At 55.3% G+C, this 13,907-nt stretch overlaps 1 protein-coding gene across 1 annotated transcript in view; it reads left to right on the top strand.

Moving 5' to 3' along the window:
• The window catches only part of SMAD3 (SMAD family member 3), a 114,653-nt gene that overhangs the window by 82,945 nt on the left and 17,801 nt on the right, over positions 1-13,907 (top strand). Inside the window, exons 2-5 of the mRNA XM_032417803.1 lie at positions 6,971-7,164; positions 7,333-7,464; positions 8,798-8,872; positions 11,638-11,688. Of these exons, the coding sequence (XP_032273694.1) occupies positions 6,971-7,164; positions 7,333-7,464; positions 8,798-8,872; positions 11,638-11,688 (452 nt within the window). The remainder of the gene's footprint in view (positions 1-6,970; positions 7,165-7,332; positions 7,465-8,797; positions 8,873-11,637; positions 11,689-13,907) is intronic.

Consider the following 13,907-nt stretch of genomic DNA (forward strand, 5'->3'; position numbering starts at 1 on the left):
GGAGAAGGAATATCGCCAGGGCTGGCTCCCGGCAGCCCAGACTCTGAACCAAGAGGAGTAGCTGCTGATGCATGAGAAGTGGTGAATGGCCCCGAAGCAGGGGCATGGACCAGATGACTTCTGGAAAATCCTGCCAAGCCAGGCTGGTGGTCACGTGCTCGTGGGCTGGAGAGCGTGACCGCCTCCCTGCCATCGGGGCCCAGCCTGGCAGCTGAGAAGGCTAGTCTTTAGCGGCAGCCCAATGCAGACTGCTGTGAGATCCAGGCGAGGAGCCTGGCGTCTTGGACATACTGGTGTACCGTCCTCACAAGCCTTGGGAGGGGGCTGGTGTTTCTGTGCACCCTGCTTTGCCAGGCGCTGTCCCGGTGATGGAGGAAATAATGAGCCATAAATAATAGTTGACAGTAGGACACATTGACTGTTTCTAACTCTGCCAAAGGCTTTCTGCACCGAGGATCCACGGGTCTTTCCAGCAATCGAATGAAGGGGCTTACATTTCAGATGGTAAAAAATGAAGACCAAGACCTGAGGCAGTTTGATGAAGTTTATGCAGTTCTCGAGCACGGTCAGTCTTTGAATCCAGGTTTATCGGAGTCCAAAGCCCCAAAGCTCTTGCCTTTTTTTTTTTTTGAATAATGGTGTAATCAACATACAACAAACTGCTGTTTAAAGTGAACAATTTGAGAAATGTTGCCATCTGTCTACACCCGCGAAGCCACCCAGGCCGTGGAAATAGTCTACATAGCCTTTAATTCCTAATCTGCCCCTACTCCCATCCCTTCACCCCACCCCCAAGCAGCCACTGATCTGCTTTCTGCCACTCTAGAGGTGTTTGCCTTTTTCCTTTAAGTTACTCCGTAATGTGACAGAAACAGAATCCTGTCTGACTTCTTTCTCTCGGCGTAACTGTTTTTAGATTCGTCCATGTTGTGTCTATCGATAGGTCGTTCGTTTTTACTGCTGAGTAGTGTTCCTTTGCGTGGGTATATCCCAGTTGTCCATTCACCTGTTGAGAAACAGGGGGTAATTTCCAGTTCGGGGCTATTACTGGTAAAGCTGCTATGAACGTTCATACACAAGTCTTCTTTTTTTTTTTTTAAAGATTTTATTTATTTATTTGACAGAGAGATAGAGAGAGAGCACAAGTAGGCAGAGGGAGAGGGAGAAGCAGGCTCTCCGCGGAGCAGGGAGCCCGATGCGGGGCTCGATCCCAGGACCCCAGGATCATGACCTGAGCCGAAGGCAGCCGCTTAACCGACTGAGCCACCCAGGCGCCCCCATACACAAGTCTTCTAATGGACAGATGCTTTCACTTCTCTTGGGGAAGCACCTAGTGGAATGGGTGGATCATCTGGGAGGTTTAGGTTTTGAACTCCCAAACTTTTTCCGAAGTAGTTATACTATTACATGTGCCCACCAGCAACGTCTGAAGTTTGAGGCGCTCCCTGCCCTCACCAGAGTGTGGCACGGTCCTTAATTGTAGCCATCCGAGCAATTATGAAGTGGTGTCTCATCGTGGTTTCAATTTGCACGTCCCTAATGACTAGTGGTGTCGAGCATCACTTCATGTGCCTCATTTACCATTTTTATATCTTTTTGTGGCACGTCTGTTCAAATCCTTTACCTGTTTTTTTGTTTTTGTTTTTATAGTTGTTTGTTTTCTTAATATTGAGTTTTCGGGGTTCTTGATATATTCCAGAAGCAGGTCCTTTATCAGATGGAGGCTTTGCAGATATTTTTTCCCAACTTGTGGCTTTTTATTCTCTCAACGATGTTCAAAGACGAGGAGCTTACATTTTGATGAAAGTCCAGTTGGTCAACTTTCTTTTTTAGCAGAATGTGTTTCTGATGTCGCGGTATCTCAGCCACGTGTTCCCAGCCCAAGGCCACAAAGATTCCTTCCTGTAGTTGTAGTTTCAGGCTCTGTATTAGGACCCATTTCCATTCATTTTTGTATAGGGTGCAAGGTGTAGGTTGAAGGTCGTTTGTCTTGCATATGGATATCCGGTCGTCCTGGCACTGTTGTTGAACAGACAATCCTCTCTCTACTAAACTGTCTTTGGTCCTTTGTTGAACATCAGCTGTCCTTATACACGTGACTATTCTGGGCTCCGTTAGGCTCCATTGGTATGTTTCTCAGTGGTTTTGCCGTTACCACACTGCCTTGGTTACTGGGCTTCCCTTGATTTTTAAAAACTTAATTGATAGATCATGTATATAGTTGAAAACCTCAGGTCTCTCTAGAATTTTTAACTTATTATATATTATCTATGTATTATTATTATTTTATTTCCAAGAGGTTTTTCTGGGTTTTTGTTTTTGTTTTTGAGAAGTGGAGAGAGAGGGCGGGGTGGGGGGGAGGGGCAAAGGGAGAGTGAGAAACCCATCAGACAGGGGGCTGGATCCCACAACCTATGAGATCATGACCTGAGCCGAAATCAGGAGTAACACGCTTAACCAACTGAGCCACCCAGGCGCCCCTCTAAGTGTTTTTTTATAATAGTTTGTAAATGTTCCAGTTTTAGGATTGCAATATCTTGTCTCCCTGAGAGTAGTTTTTGTTTCATTTTATTTGAAAGTTTCTCTGCTCCTTGCATTGTCTGAGACTTCCTTTTTCTCCCCCACTTATTTCTGTCCCTGTGCCTTCTGCTAGAGGCTTTCTTTAAATGGCTGAGGATTCTGGCTGTGCATTCATATTTACAAGTGAAGCCGTAAAAAGCAGATTGAATGCTCTGTGTTTGGCATTGGCAGGTGAGCCTCCCTGCAGGGTGAGCTGGCAGGAACAGGGCCCTTTTGCTGGGGGTTCCCCAAATGTCAGTACTGCGTGTCTTATGGGCTGGGCTGTTTAATTTCTCCAGTGGGTGGGGGTGGGGGGCACGTGCCTGCCTGTCACTGTCCTGGGTACTGAGTGAGCAAGAGATGGTTCACGACATCCTGTTTCCAGCCCTCGCCTGACCATAGCTGTGCCCTCGTGGTCCCATCCAGAGCCCTGCTCTCCGGCTCATTTTCTGCAGAGAGCAGACCTGTCTCAGGACGGGGGAGGTCCTGTTGGAGGGGCTCAGGGAGGAAAGTTGATCTGACTGTCTCTTCCATAGACTTTCAACCCATCCTCCAATTTTCGGTCTCATCTTGAGAAGTGCATGGTGCCTCCAATTCCTGAGTCTTTCCCAGGTTCTGAGGCACAAATGGAATCACTTTTGTTGGCTTCCTTTGATAGGTGGTTTGGTTTCTGCTCAGTCCACTCTGAAGTCTGTTCCCATTTGGCCACCTTTCCATGTTTGTCTGCGCGCTTCTCCTACTTGTTATCTTGGGCAGGACAGAGATAGACTCATCCTTTCAGTTTGTTGTATTTGATGGAAGGACATTTCTTTCCCTCCCTCCTCCCCTCCCTCCTCCTCTCCCTCCGCCTTCATCTGTTCCTCACCCCTCCCTTTCTCCTCTCTTTCTTCCCTCCACTACCTTCTATCCACTCCCATATCCCCTCCCCTTTACTCTCTTTCCTCCTTTCTCCCCCTACCATCCTCTCTGCCTGGAACCTTCTGTGCCATAATTCTTCGGGGAGACAGCCAAGCACTTTATCCTCGAGAGGACACAGCCCATGAAATGCAGAAAGGAATGGATGAGGAATTGGCAAACTGGAGTTCTTAACCTACAGATGCAATACACCTGTCCTCCTCTGCCACCTCGCTGTCCCTTCCCATCCCTCACCTGCAGAAACCCGTAGTGACCCCATCACAGCCCACCCCACGCTCAGACCTTGGCCCCGTCACCTGTATCATGTCAGAGCTGCACGTCTGTGTGGCCGTCCCACGTCTGCCCACTCCGTGTCCTTTACCCCCTCGCAGGTGTCTGAGCAGGTGTGAGGTCCTGGGTCCACTCTGATCTCTGTGGAGTGAGGTGCCCGGCTCGAGTGTCCTGGTTCTGGGGGTTTCCGATGTTGGGGCGGTGTGTGAGGGTCCCTCCTCATCAGGAGCGCCCAGAGCATCCTGTCCCCTCCCCCCTTCCCTTCCTAAAGGCTCCAGCCCGGGTATAGGGTTGTCAGGAGCTCGGCCTTGTACTCACTCTCTTGGGCCGTCTGCCCCGTGGAAACTGAGACCCTTCTCTTGTGTTGTGCTCCACCACCCCCACTCTTGCCCTCCATTATTGTTATTTTTAAAACAAGAGGGTCACCCCCTTCGATCAGCCAGGTGGGGGGGTGAGGGGCCCCCTCCATGGCCCCAGCCCTCCCTCATTGCCCACCTGAGCCTTTCTCCAGGGCCTCCCCCTAAAGAGGCCACCACAGTGTCCAGCTGGCTCTCAGCTGCGGCTTTCTTCAAACACTGAAGAGTGACTGTGGCCGCGGTCCTCATCTGCAGGCACTGGGTGGCTTTGCAAGAGAATGGGAGCAGCGGAGTAATCCTGTCCCCACTCATGCCTTCCCACCCTCCCTTTCTCTCCTCCTCAGCCCCATAACTGACCCCATTGACCCAGGACTGCTGTCATGTGGAGTAAAAATGCTCGCTGGGTGGTGCTTCACAAAGCGCTTCCAGTGGGCACTGAGCTGGGGGTGGGGGTGGGGGGGGCGGGGCGGGAGATGTTTGCATTTTCCAGATGAAGGAGCTGAGGGTCCCAGAGACCTCATGACTTGCCCAGGGTCTCCCAGCTGGGAGAGGAGAACCCCTTGTTGACCCCAGGCCGAATGACTCCATATCCTGTAGTCCTCCTCCTCTGCCTGGGGGGGTGGGGGGGGTGGGGAGGGCGAGTCCCAGGCTGTCCTCTCTTGCCCTGCCTGGTAATTACTGTTTTTTGGCTGGAGGGGTTCCTTGGTTCAGGGCCCCACGGGAGGGAAGTAATTACATCCTTTGAGAGGCCTTTCGTCAGCAGCTCCCTGTCAATCCCTGTAACTAAGTCTTGCTCTGACCTTTGTCCCTTCCCCATTCCCAGGCCAGGGCCTTAGAGAGTTTGATTGGATTTCTGTTTCTTTCTCTTCTGTTGGTGCTTCTGGTTGCATCTGGCTAGGCCCTCCCACACAGAGGGCCCATCAGTTCTGTTTGTTCAGGCAGATGGGTGCCCTCCTGGGTGGGGGCTGAGGGGAGGGAGAGCTTGCAAATGCTTCTCCACTGGCCCCACCCAGCTATTAAGGGAAAAGTGGCACCCACTGACCGGTGGGATCCTAGCCTGGGCCTTCTTGTAGGGAGAGTCGTCCTGCCCTTGTGTACCTCCGTGTTTGTGTGCACCTCCGCTCGCTGTCCACCCCCACGGTCCCCAGTCTTGGCCGGGCTGCCGAGATTCTCACGGGGGCCGTCTCGTGCACGCACACGTGCGCACACACTCAGCTGAACGTCTCAGGGATTCCCTGTGGCTTTTAGGAAAAAGGCAGAACCTTTTATCATGGCTCCCAAGGCCCTGCAGAGTCAGCCCTGCCCGCTCCCCTCCCTCATCTCATACCCAGTTTTCTCCCTCTCTCCTCCCCAGTCACTCTGGCCTTCCTTCTGTTCTTCTTCCTTACCATATTTTCCACCATTCACAGGGCCTTTGCACATGACCTTCCCCCTATGTGGAATGCCCTTCTCCCATGCGCCTTTGCCTGGTTAGTTCTTACTTGTCCTTTAGACTCTCAGGCCAACCAACACCACCTCAGATGCACCCTGTCCAGCCCTTCAGTAAAGCAAGGTCCCCGGGGTCACGTGGCTCCCTGCACTTTTCCTTCAGAATACTTGCATAGTTTGTGATGATGATTTTATTAATATTGGTCTTGTCCATTGGACTGGAAGCTCCATGGGAGCAGGGACCACTCTGTGGTCTGTTTGACTATGACATCTCTTCCCTCCCCACTGTGTCCCTTGTGCCACGCATAGTAGGAGCTCATAAAAGATTTGTTAAAGAACTGTGTGCACAGGATCTCCTCACCTGTCTGACACTGGACGTCGTCTTCATAAGCCTCCCACCTACCTGTCTTACTCTTGGCCGAGAGTACGCCTGCCACTCCTGAGCTCCCAGGGGTCAGGCCCAGTACCACCCCTCTGCCTTTCTTGTCATGCACATCACCTGCGGGGTTTATAAAGAGGAAGATTCTGATTTAGTAGGTTGGGGAAGCCTCGGAGACTCTTCCTTTTTAACAAACTTCCGTGGCCCCGTGCTGCTGGTCAGGGACCACACTTTGGCCTGGCCTGAGAGGTGGGGGCGCCAGGTCACCATAGAAGACATTGTTTGCCCAGGGACAGGGCTCTGTCCTTGGCTGTGGTGTTTGGTCCAGCCAGGCTGGGGACAGTTGCAGAACTCAGCCCGGTGTAGAGTTGGAAGCTCTGTTCCTACTCAACTCCGGCATCAGCCCTCAGGCCTTGGCTCTAGCTAGGGGCGCGCTGTGGATGGTGATACGTGGGTGCCACCCTCCACCTGAAAGGGATTCCTACGAGGTTGGCACTGTAGGCTCTTACCATTTACAAGCCCTTCAATTGCCCTCTTTCCCTCCCTGCCTTGTCACAAATACCAACAAAAAGGGAGAGAGGTTCTTCCTGTTTTCTCATGGGGGGGGGCGCTGAGTGTTGGGAGGGGATAGATGCGCCTCTGCTTTGTCACTTCACAGCATCACTGTGGTCCTCACGCACGCACATACCCCAGGAACTCCTATTTTCTTGCTCAGCCCTGAGCCCCTCTGCCCGTGGGCCTGCTCAGAGCATGAGTCAAGTGCCATTCCCTTCATATGGGGGGTGGAGGACTGGAGAACTCACCCCAGGGCCTGGTGCAGTCCGGGTCTACACTGCCAGCCCGGGGAGGCCCTCGGCCTTCCTTGGTGGGCCTCTGTGATCCTCTCCTGGGACCCCTGCCAGCCCTAACAGGATTCTCTGATGCCCAGGCCCTGTGCGGCTCAGAGAAACGAGGGGTGGGGGGAGGGCTCCCTGAGGCTGTGCCAGCAAGCTCGCCCGTCTCGGGGAGAACCCAAGCCAAATCCGCTGCCTTGTTCCTCTCCACCCCTCCCCCGTCCGGACAGGTCCCTGGATGGCCGCCTGCAGGTGTCCCATCGCAAGGGGCTCCCCCATGTCATCTACTGCCGCCTGTGGCGATGGCCCGACCTGCACAGCCACCATGAGCTGCGGGCCATGGAGCTGTGTGAGTTCGCCTTCAACATGAAGAAGGACGAGGTCTGCGTGAATCCCTACCACTACCAGAGGGTAGAGACCCCAGGTAGGCGCCCCTGTCCCGGGGTCCGCAGCTACCTGCCCGTCCTCTCCTTCCCCTTCCCGGGGCTGGGGGTGTGCGGGGGGGTCCGCCTTGCATGCGTGCCGGCGGCGCTTGGAGGGCTTGGGTGCCAGCCCGGCCTTGCCACTGACCCGGCTCTGCTCTTCTGGACAGTTCTACCTCCTGTGCTGGTCCCACGCCACACAGAGATCCCGGCCGAGTTCCCCCCGCTGGACGACTACAGCCATTCCATCCCCGAGAACACTAACTTCCCCGCGGGCATCGAGCCCCAGAGCAATATTCCAGGTAGGCGCGGGGGGCGGGCGTGCAGGCCTCCGGGAGGCCCCGACACCGGTCCCCCCGCGGCTCTCCTGGCCCCCCTCGGGCCCGTCCCCCCTCTGCACACAGCGCTGGCCCGAGGGCCCCTGACTCAGAACCGCACCCCCGTTGGGAGAGGACCCGTGGCCTTGGCTCCCCGCTCACTAATGATGCTTTTCTTGGCACGGAGGAGCGGCGGCGTGACCCTTCCGCCCGGGCTCGGTGCAGTCATTTATTTTGGAAGCGGAAATTGCAGCGCTGTGTTTCTCTCACCGCCCTCGCGGCCGAGGCTGGAGTTTGGGCAGGATCCCCCGACGGTCTGGGGGCCTGCAGAGCCGTGGGGGAGCCGAGGGCCGGGCAGCCAGTGCGGAGAACCGGCCCCTAAGTAAGTAAGCCTGGTTGGGGGGTGGGCTGCAGCCTGGGTGGGAGCTGAGGCCCGCGTGGAGTTTTTCCTGCACGGGGGGGGAGAAAGTGGGCTCAGCCGTCAGAGTGCAAATGCTTTTAGAAGCCCCTCATTTACATGCAAATAATGTGTGAATCACCAGCAGTGGGGCGTCCAGGAAAACTGCTTGGCGGCACTTGGGCTGGTCCCAGTGGCAGGAATGCTGCCGCCTGTCTTTCCGAGAGTGCTCTGATCTGGATGAGCCTCTCACCCTGAGTGAATTCGCCCGTGCTTGAGGTTGACCACAGACCTGTGTGCAGGGGCAGAGCATTCTGAGAGCGCCCTTTACGGACCCAGCCTTTCCAGGCCCTTCACAGGTGGCGCTGGTCCCTGGGGGTAGGTCACTGTGTTCATTGAGCAAACCTTAGAGAGCTAAGTCACCGTCTGGGGTCATTCAGAGAAATAGATCACAGTTATTGCTGTCATTGAACTTGCAGCCCCCTGCGGAAGCCAGGACGTCGCCTAAAGGGACGACAAAGAACAAGGTGTCCGAGCAGGGGTAGATAGAGCCAAAGGGCAGCATGAAGGAGCTGCCCTTGGGAGGACAGAGATGGGCAAGGGTGAGGCAAGTCCACGGCCTTCTTGGAGGGGGGTGGGCTTACACCTGACCTTCCAGGGTGAGGAGCAGTTAGCCTGGCAGAGGCTCTAGGAACGGGCATGTCAGTCTGGGCCGCGTGAACAGAGGTGGTCGCCATCCAGCCGAGGAGCCGGGGGCCGGAGGGCATGGGGACCACTGGATCCAGGAGCCGGTGCCATTGCTCTGCGGCCCAGAGTTCCTCCAGCACCTGCTGCTGGCGTGGACGTGTGATGAGTGCAGCAGGGGTCTCCGAGCCAAACCGTGGAGGCCGTTTAATGAACCGCCTTCCTTCTGATTCCCAGAAACCCCACCCCCTGGCTACCTGAGTGAAGATGGAGAGACCAGTGACCATCAGATGAACCACAGCATGGATGCAGGTCAGAGGCTCAATCCTAGGCTCAATCCTAACCGAGCGCCTGCCTTCCCTCTATCCATCCCTCCATCCCATTTATAGAGCAGCCCCTACGTGCCCAGCGCTGTGCCAGGCGCTGGGGATAGAGGAGGAGCCTGAGCTGCTCCCAGTTGGGGAGGGAGACAACTGGCAGTTATATGCCCTGACGGAGGACGCACCCCCCCCCCCCATGCCATCGGGCACAAGGGAGGGCCGCCTGGGGAGGAGGTGTTGGGGTGGAGAAGCGCCTCACAGTGTAGGTGTCTCTTGAGTCTTGGAGATGGGTAGGTGTTGGCCAAGCCATCGGGGCAGGCAAAAGGTATGCCAGGCAGAGTCATGGGGCGCGTGGGCAGGACAGCCCGGTGCCTCCTGGGGACGGTGTGGCTGGAGAGAGTGGAGAGGCAGGAAGACCCTCATTCGGGGCTTCCGGTGTGGCCGGGAACCCCCGCGGGCTTTAAGCAGGGTCTGTCCCCCCGGGGGATGCTGCTGGCAGTCGGCTGGTGGGTGGGCTCGATTCCCGAGCCCGGTCAGGAGAGCCCACATGGAGGCAGGGTCTTTGTCGGGGGAGGCCGTGCAGCATCTCTTTGTGTGTAGTGACCAAACGTGATCGATGTATTCCTGCCATGAGGGACCCAGCCCCGTTGTCTCCAGCCCTGTCTCCAGCCCCATCTCCAGATGTTCCCACGTCATTTGTCTTGGGACCAAATTGGCTCCAAACCAGCGGCTGCTTGAATTGAACCCCAGCTGCCACATAGAATGTGCACTCGTTGTGTGTGGTTGGGGGGGGGGGGGAGGGGGGGGAGGGGGAGGGAGCCGAGCAGATGTTCCGTCCCGATGAGAGCGGGCATGCCTGGTCCTCACGGCGCCGCTGCATGAGGCAGAGCCACCCACCCTGGCACACAGCCCAGAAGAGGGTGTGTGGTTCCTGCAAGAAGCCCGAAGGAGACTTGCCCGTTCACTGTAGACCTAGCTGCTTGATACCCAGCCTGGGCGCCGTGGCACGTGGGGGTGAGCACACACCCCCCCCCCCCCCCCCCGAGGGGCGGACAGCGCGAACCCCGCCGGAATGCATCGAAGGCCTCCCTGTGTTCGATGCCAAGTGGCCGGGGCAGGCCTGCACCTCTGCAGCTCTGAACGCCGGTGCGGGACGCAGGGCGGCCGAGCAGCATCTCCCCAGATGCTGCCTGGCTTCTCGCTCCTTTCTCTCCCCTCCTTGCTGTTCTTCCTGTTCATGGACCCATTACTGTTGTCAAAGAAAACACACCAAAGGAGAGGGTCCGAGTACCGAATGAGCAGCCAGCCCCCTGTCCCCCTTGGCTCTCGTTTCTCGCCCCCTCCCTGCTCTCCTTTCTGCCCCCATTCTCTCTGTCCCCTCTTCTGTCTTCCTCTCCCCCCATCAGCGCATCTGTGGCCCTGTTGGGGCCGTCAGTGATCTGTCAGAGGTGGACATTGGGCTTTAGGGACCCCCCAGCCAGTGGGTGGGTGTGTGGGGTCTCCTGCTTCTCCTCTGTTCTTGACTCAAAATTGTCTACTGGGAAACCAATCGAGTTGCTGTCTTGGCAGCTGAGATGTGATAGTGTCCCAGCTGGGGTCCAGCCCTGTGGCTCCCCTAACATGCCTACCCCAGATGGACTGCCAGAAAACAGGAAACGAGCATTTATTGAGCGCCTGCTGTGTGCTGGTCATCATGTAGCCATTTGTATACACAGGACCCCCCTTCACGTCTACAAATCACACAGTGGATGGTATTATCCCATTTACACCTGGAGGGGGGAAAGATATCAAGGCTCAAAGAGGTTAAACCACTTTGCTAAAACCCCACAGCTGATACGTTGGGAGCATGCCTGGACTCCGGGGTCAGTTTGGAAGCTCTGCCTCTTCCAAGAGTCTTCCATATCCCCTGATGGATTGGGTTCAGGAGGAGGAAAAGAAGCCCATGGCTCATCCCTCCCCCTCAAGGAGGTTACAGCTGAGTTGGGGAGCAGGAACAGACCGCCCTTAACAGCTCAGGGCACCTGTGCAGGCGGACTGGCGGGTCAGGGGAGAGCGCCCCCCACGGGGCTGTTCCTGAGTCACTGACCCGCCAGGCCTCTGGGTGCGGGACGGAGGGATGAGCCAAGTTGCTCTGTGGAGAGGCGCCGCTTGGTATTTCTGAAGGCTGATGCCAGGTGGTTTTCTCTTTTCTGGGAGCGAGGGGTGGCAAGAAGTAGCAGGGCAGGAAGCTTTGGGTAGGTTTGGACATTTTCCCACGGGCAGTGTCATGCCTCACGTCAGATGTCGGTCTGGTTGCAGAGTTGTGGGATTTCTGAGGCAGCTTGCTGAGTTTCCTGAGACCTGGGGAAGGGGCTAGATTTGGGATGGGCAGGAGGGCGCAGCTTCGCTGCTGGGGCCTTTGAGCAAGACTGGGGAGCGAGCCTTCCCTGCCCGTCTCGTTTTCCTGGGGGCATAACTGCCAGGGAGGTCTGTGCCCTGTGCTGCGGGCTTGGTCAGGACCCTCACGCCATCAAGTCCTGGGAGAGACCTCTGAGGTTATCCGATTATCCGTTTGTGCCACAGGTAAAGATGGAGACCCAGGGATGGAAAGTCGAGCAAGGACCACGGGGTCAGGGCTCCTCCTGGGCCTTGGAGGCTCACCCCAGGGTTATCTTCCTGCTCCATTGAGCTGCCCCATCTTGATGTAGGCGTTCAGGAATTTGGCTCTCCAAGCCAAGAATGTTCTATTAGTTCTCACGATTGTGTCTCACCTCGCAGGTTCTCCAAACCTATCCCCGAATCCGATGTCCCCAGCACACAATAATTTGGGTAAGTAGCTCCTCATCCATGGGACTGTCACCCCCTCTAGCTGCAGCCTTGGCTGGTGGCCGGTGTGGGAAGGGGGCCCTGACAGCGAGGCTCTCCCTGCACCCCCCCTCCATCAGCTGAGCTCAGCCCATCAGGTTTCTGGTTACAGTGATTTTGGGGTCACCCACAGAACAGGGTAACCTGAGAGCAGAGGTGGCAGGAAAAAGACGACCATGTGCCGGGTTTGTATTTCCTCTGGGTGGCAGTCAGACGTGAGTGAATGAAAATCCCCCAAACCTTGTGCTCAGGAGCCGAGAAGCTGTGGTCAGCCAAGCATCCGTGTGTGGTTTGATGCAAAGCCACGGGCAGCAGTGCGGACTCCAGCCCCCTGACTTCTGTTGACTGGTTTCAAGAGACACTTTGGATTTTATCTGAGTATTTCATCTTATAATTACGTACTTTTTAATTTTATTTATGTTTTTAAAGCTTAGTTTTTAAAAGATTTTATTTATTTGTCAGAGAGACAGAATGAGAGAGAAAGAGAGCACAAGCAGGGGGGAGGGACAGAGGGAGAAGCAGGCTTCCCGCTGAGCAGGGAGCCCGATGCGGGGCTCGATCCCAGGACCCTGGGATCATGACCTGAGCCGAAGGCAGATCCTTAACTGGCTTAGCCACCCAGGCAGCCCATGTACCTTTTCTTTGACACAGCAAGATACAAGGAAATCAGGGGGAAAAGCGCAATTGCCCATCATCCCCCCACCCTCCCACGCTGGTTTTGTTTTGTTATGGTCCTTCTGATGCTTGTGGATCAGGCCTATGTATTTGTGCCTGGCCAGTGACCATCACAGTGTCCATTTTTTTTTCATTCTTTTTGCTATTTTGTAAACGCATTTCCATGTTTAGATGCCTCCTCTATCATCTTGCCTTGTCTCGTGATGTGTTGGAGCAACTGGACCATCATTTCTGTGGTTTCTGGGCTCCAGGAGCACCCCTCAGCTCCGGCGTGGAGCCTGCCGAAGGGCTCAGGACAAATGAAACATCCACTCTGTTTTTATTGAGGGGATTTTTTTTTTTTTAATGTGTTGGTCTGGTGGTTTTGGGAAAATGTGAGTTTGATTTCCATTTGGGCCTTGACTGCTGGGGTTTGATTTGTGGCTCAGGAAGAGAAAGAGTTAATATCCAAGTTCGGTGAATCAGGGGATGGAGGTTGGTCTGGCTTTTATTCCAGTTGCTTCCAGTCCTTGACTGATAGCATCAGATGAAGAAAAGCATTTAGAACATCGGGAGATGCCTGAAACCCCTTTCATACAGGCTGACAAGTGGGCAGTGTGAAATGTGACTTTGGGTGAATCTGTTCTAACATCTTTGTAAAATAATATCACTGTGGGTGTTGGGCTTTGCAGAGGGAAGGTCACATTCCTGATTTGAAAGGACCGACTGAGTTATTAAAAACAAACTCTGAAGGCTAGAAGCTGTGTTAACACTTGAGAAATGAAAGGCCAGGACTGTGAACTCGTCTCTGGGTTTCCAGCTTTCAAGGTTAGCTGGTTTGAATTTCATTTGGGGGCCGTTTTACTCCCCCCGCCCCTTGGCCAAGGCAGCCCAGTGAGTGCACAGACTCTGGGGCAGGCCCCTGCCTTGGAAGCCATGCTGACTCAGTGGTTCGGAATGAAAGTTGTCCCAGGTGGCAGCTTGCTGGGAATTCCCTTCTAGATTGTGTGGACCAGGACAACAGGATGGTTTTTGAACTTGGACCTGGGGCAGGGGTGTCCCATTGACTCAGTTCTCCCTCCCTGCTGCCCCATTCCTCAGGCCCCTTGTCTGAGGGCTGAGAATGCTTAGGCCATTTCTCCAAAGGAAGGAATAGCTCCTGAGCCTGGGGGGCGGAGAGTGGGTGCCAGTCTGTGGGAACACCTGAATGGGGGGGACGAGTCAGCTGATGAGTCAGGGGCGGGACTCGCGGTGAGACGTCAGTGCTTCCTCTCTGCTTGCGGGGCCCCGGCACCCCCCCACCTTCACCCCTTCAACACTGTTGGCTTCATCCCTACCCAGAAAATCTCAGACTCCTGGCATCCTCGCTGGAAGGGGATGGACGATGGTGATGAGGATGGCAAACATTTCTTGACAACTTAGTGCTGTTCGGAGCGCTTCATGCGTGTTAACCCAGGGTTCATAACCGCTGCGTAAGGTGGTGGTGGTATGATTTTTCACCTTCCTAATTAGGAAGCCAAGGAGCAGGC

This window comes from Phoca vitulina, unplaced genomic scaffold (assembly GCF_004348235.1).
Source record: "Phoca vitulina isolate PV1807 unplaced genomic scaffold, GSC_HSeal_1.0 scaffold20, whole genome shotgun sequence".
NCBI classification, from domain to species: Eukaryota; Metazoa; Chordata; class Mammalia; order Carnivora; family Phocidae; genus Phoca; species Phoca vitulina.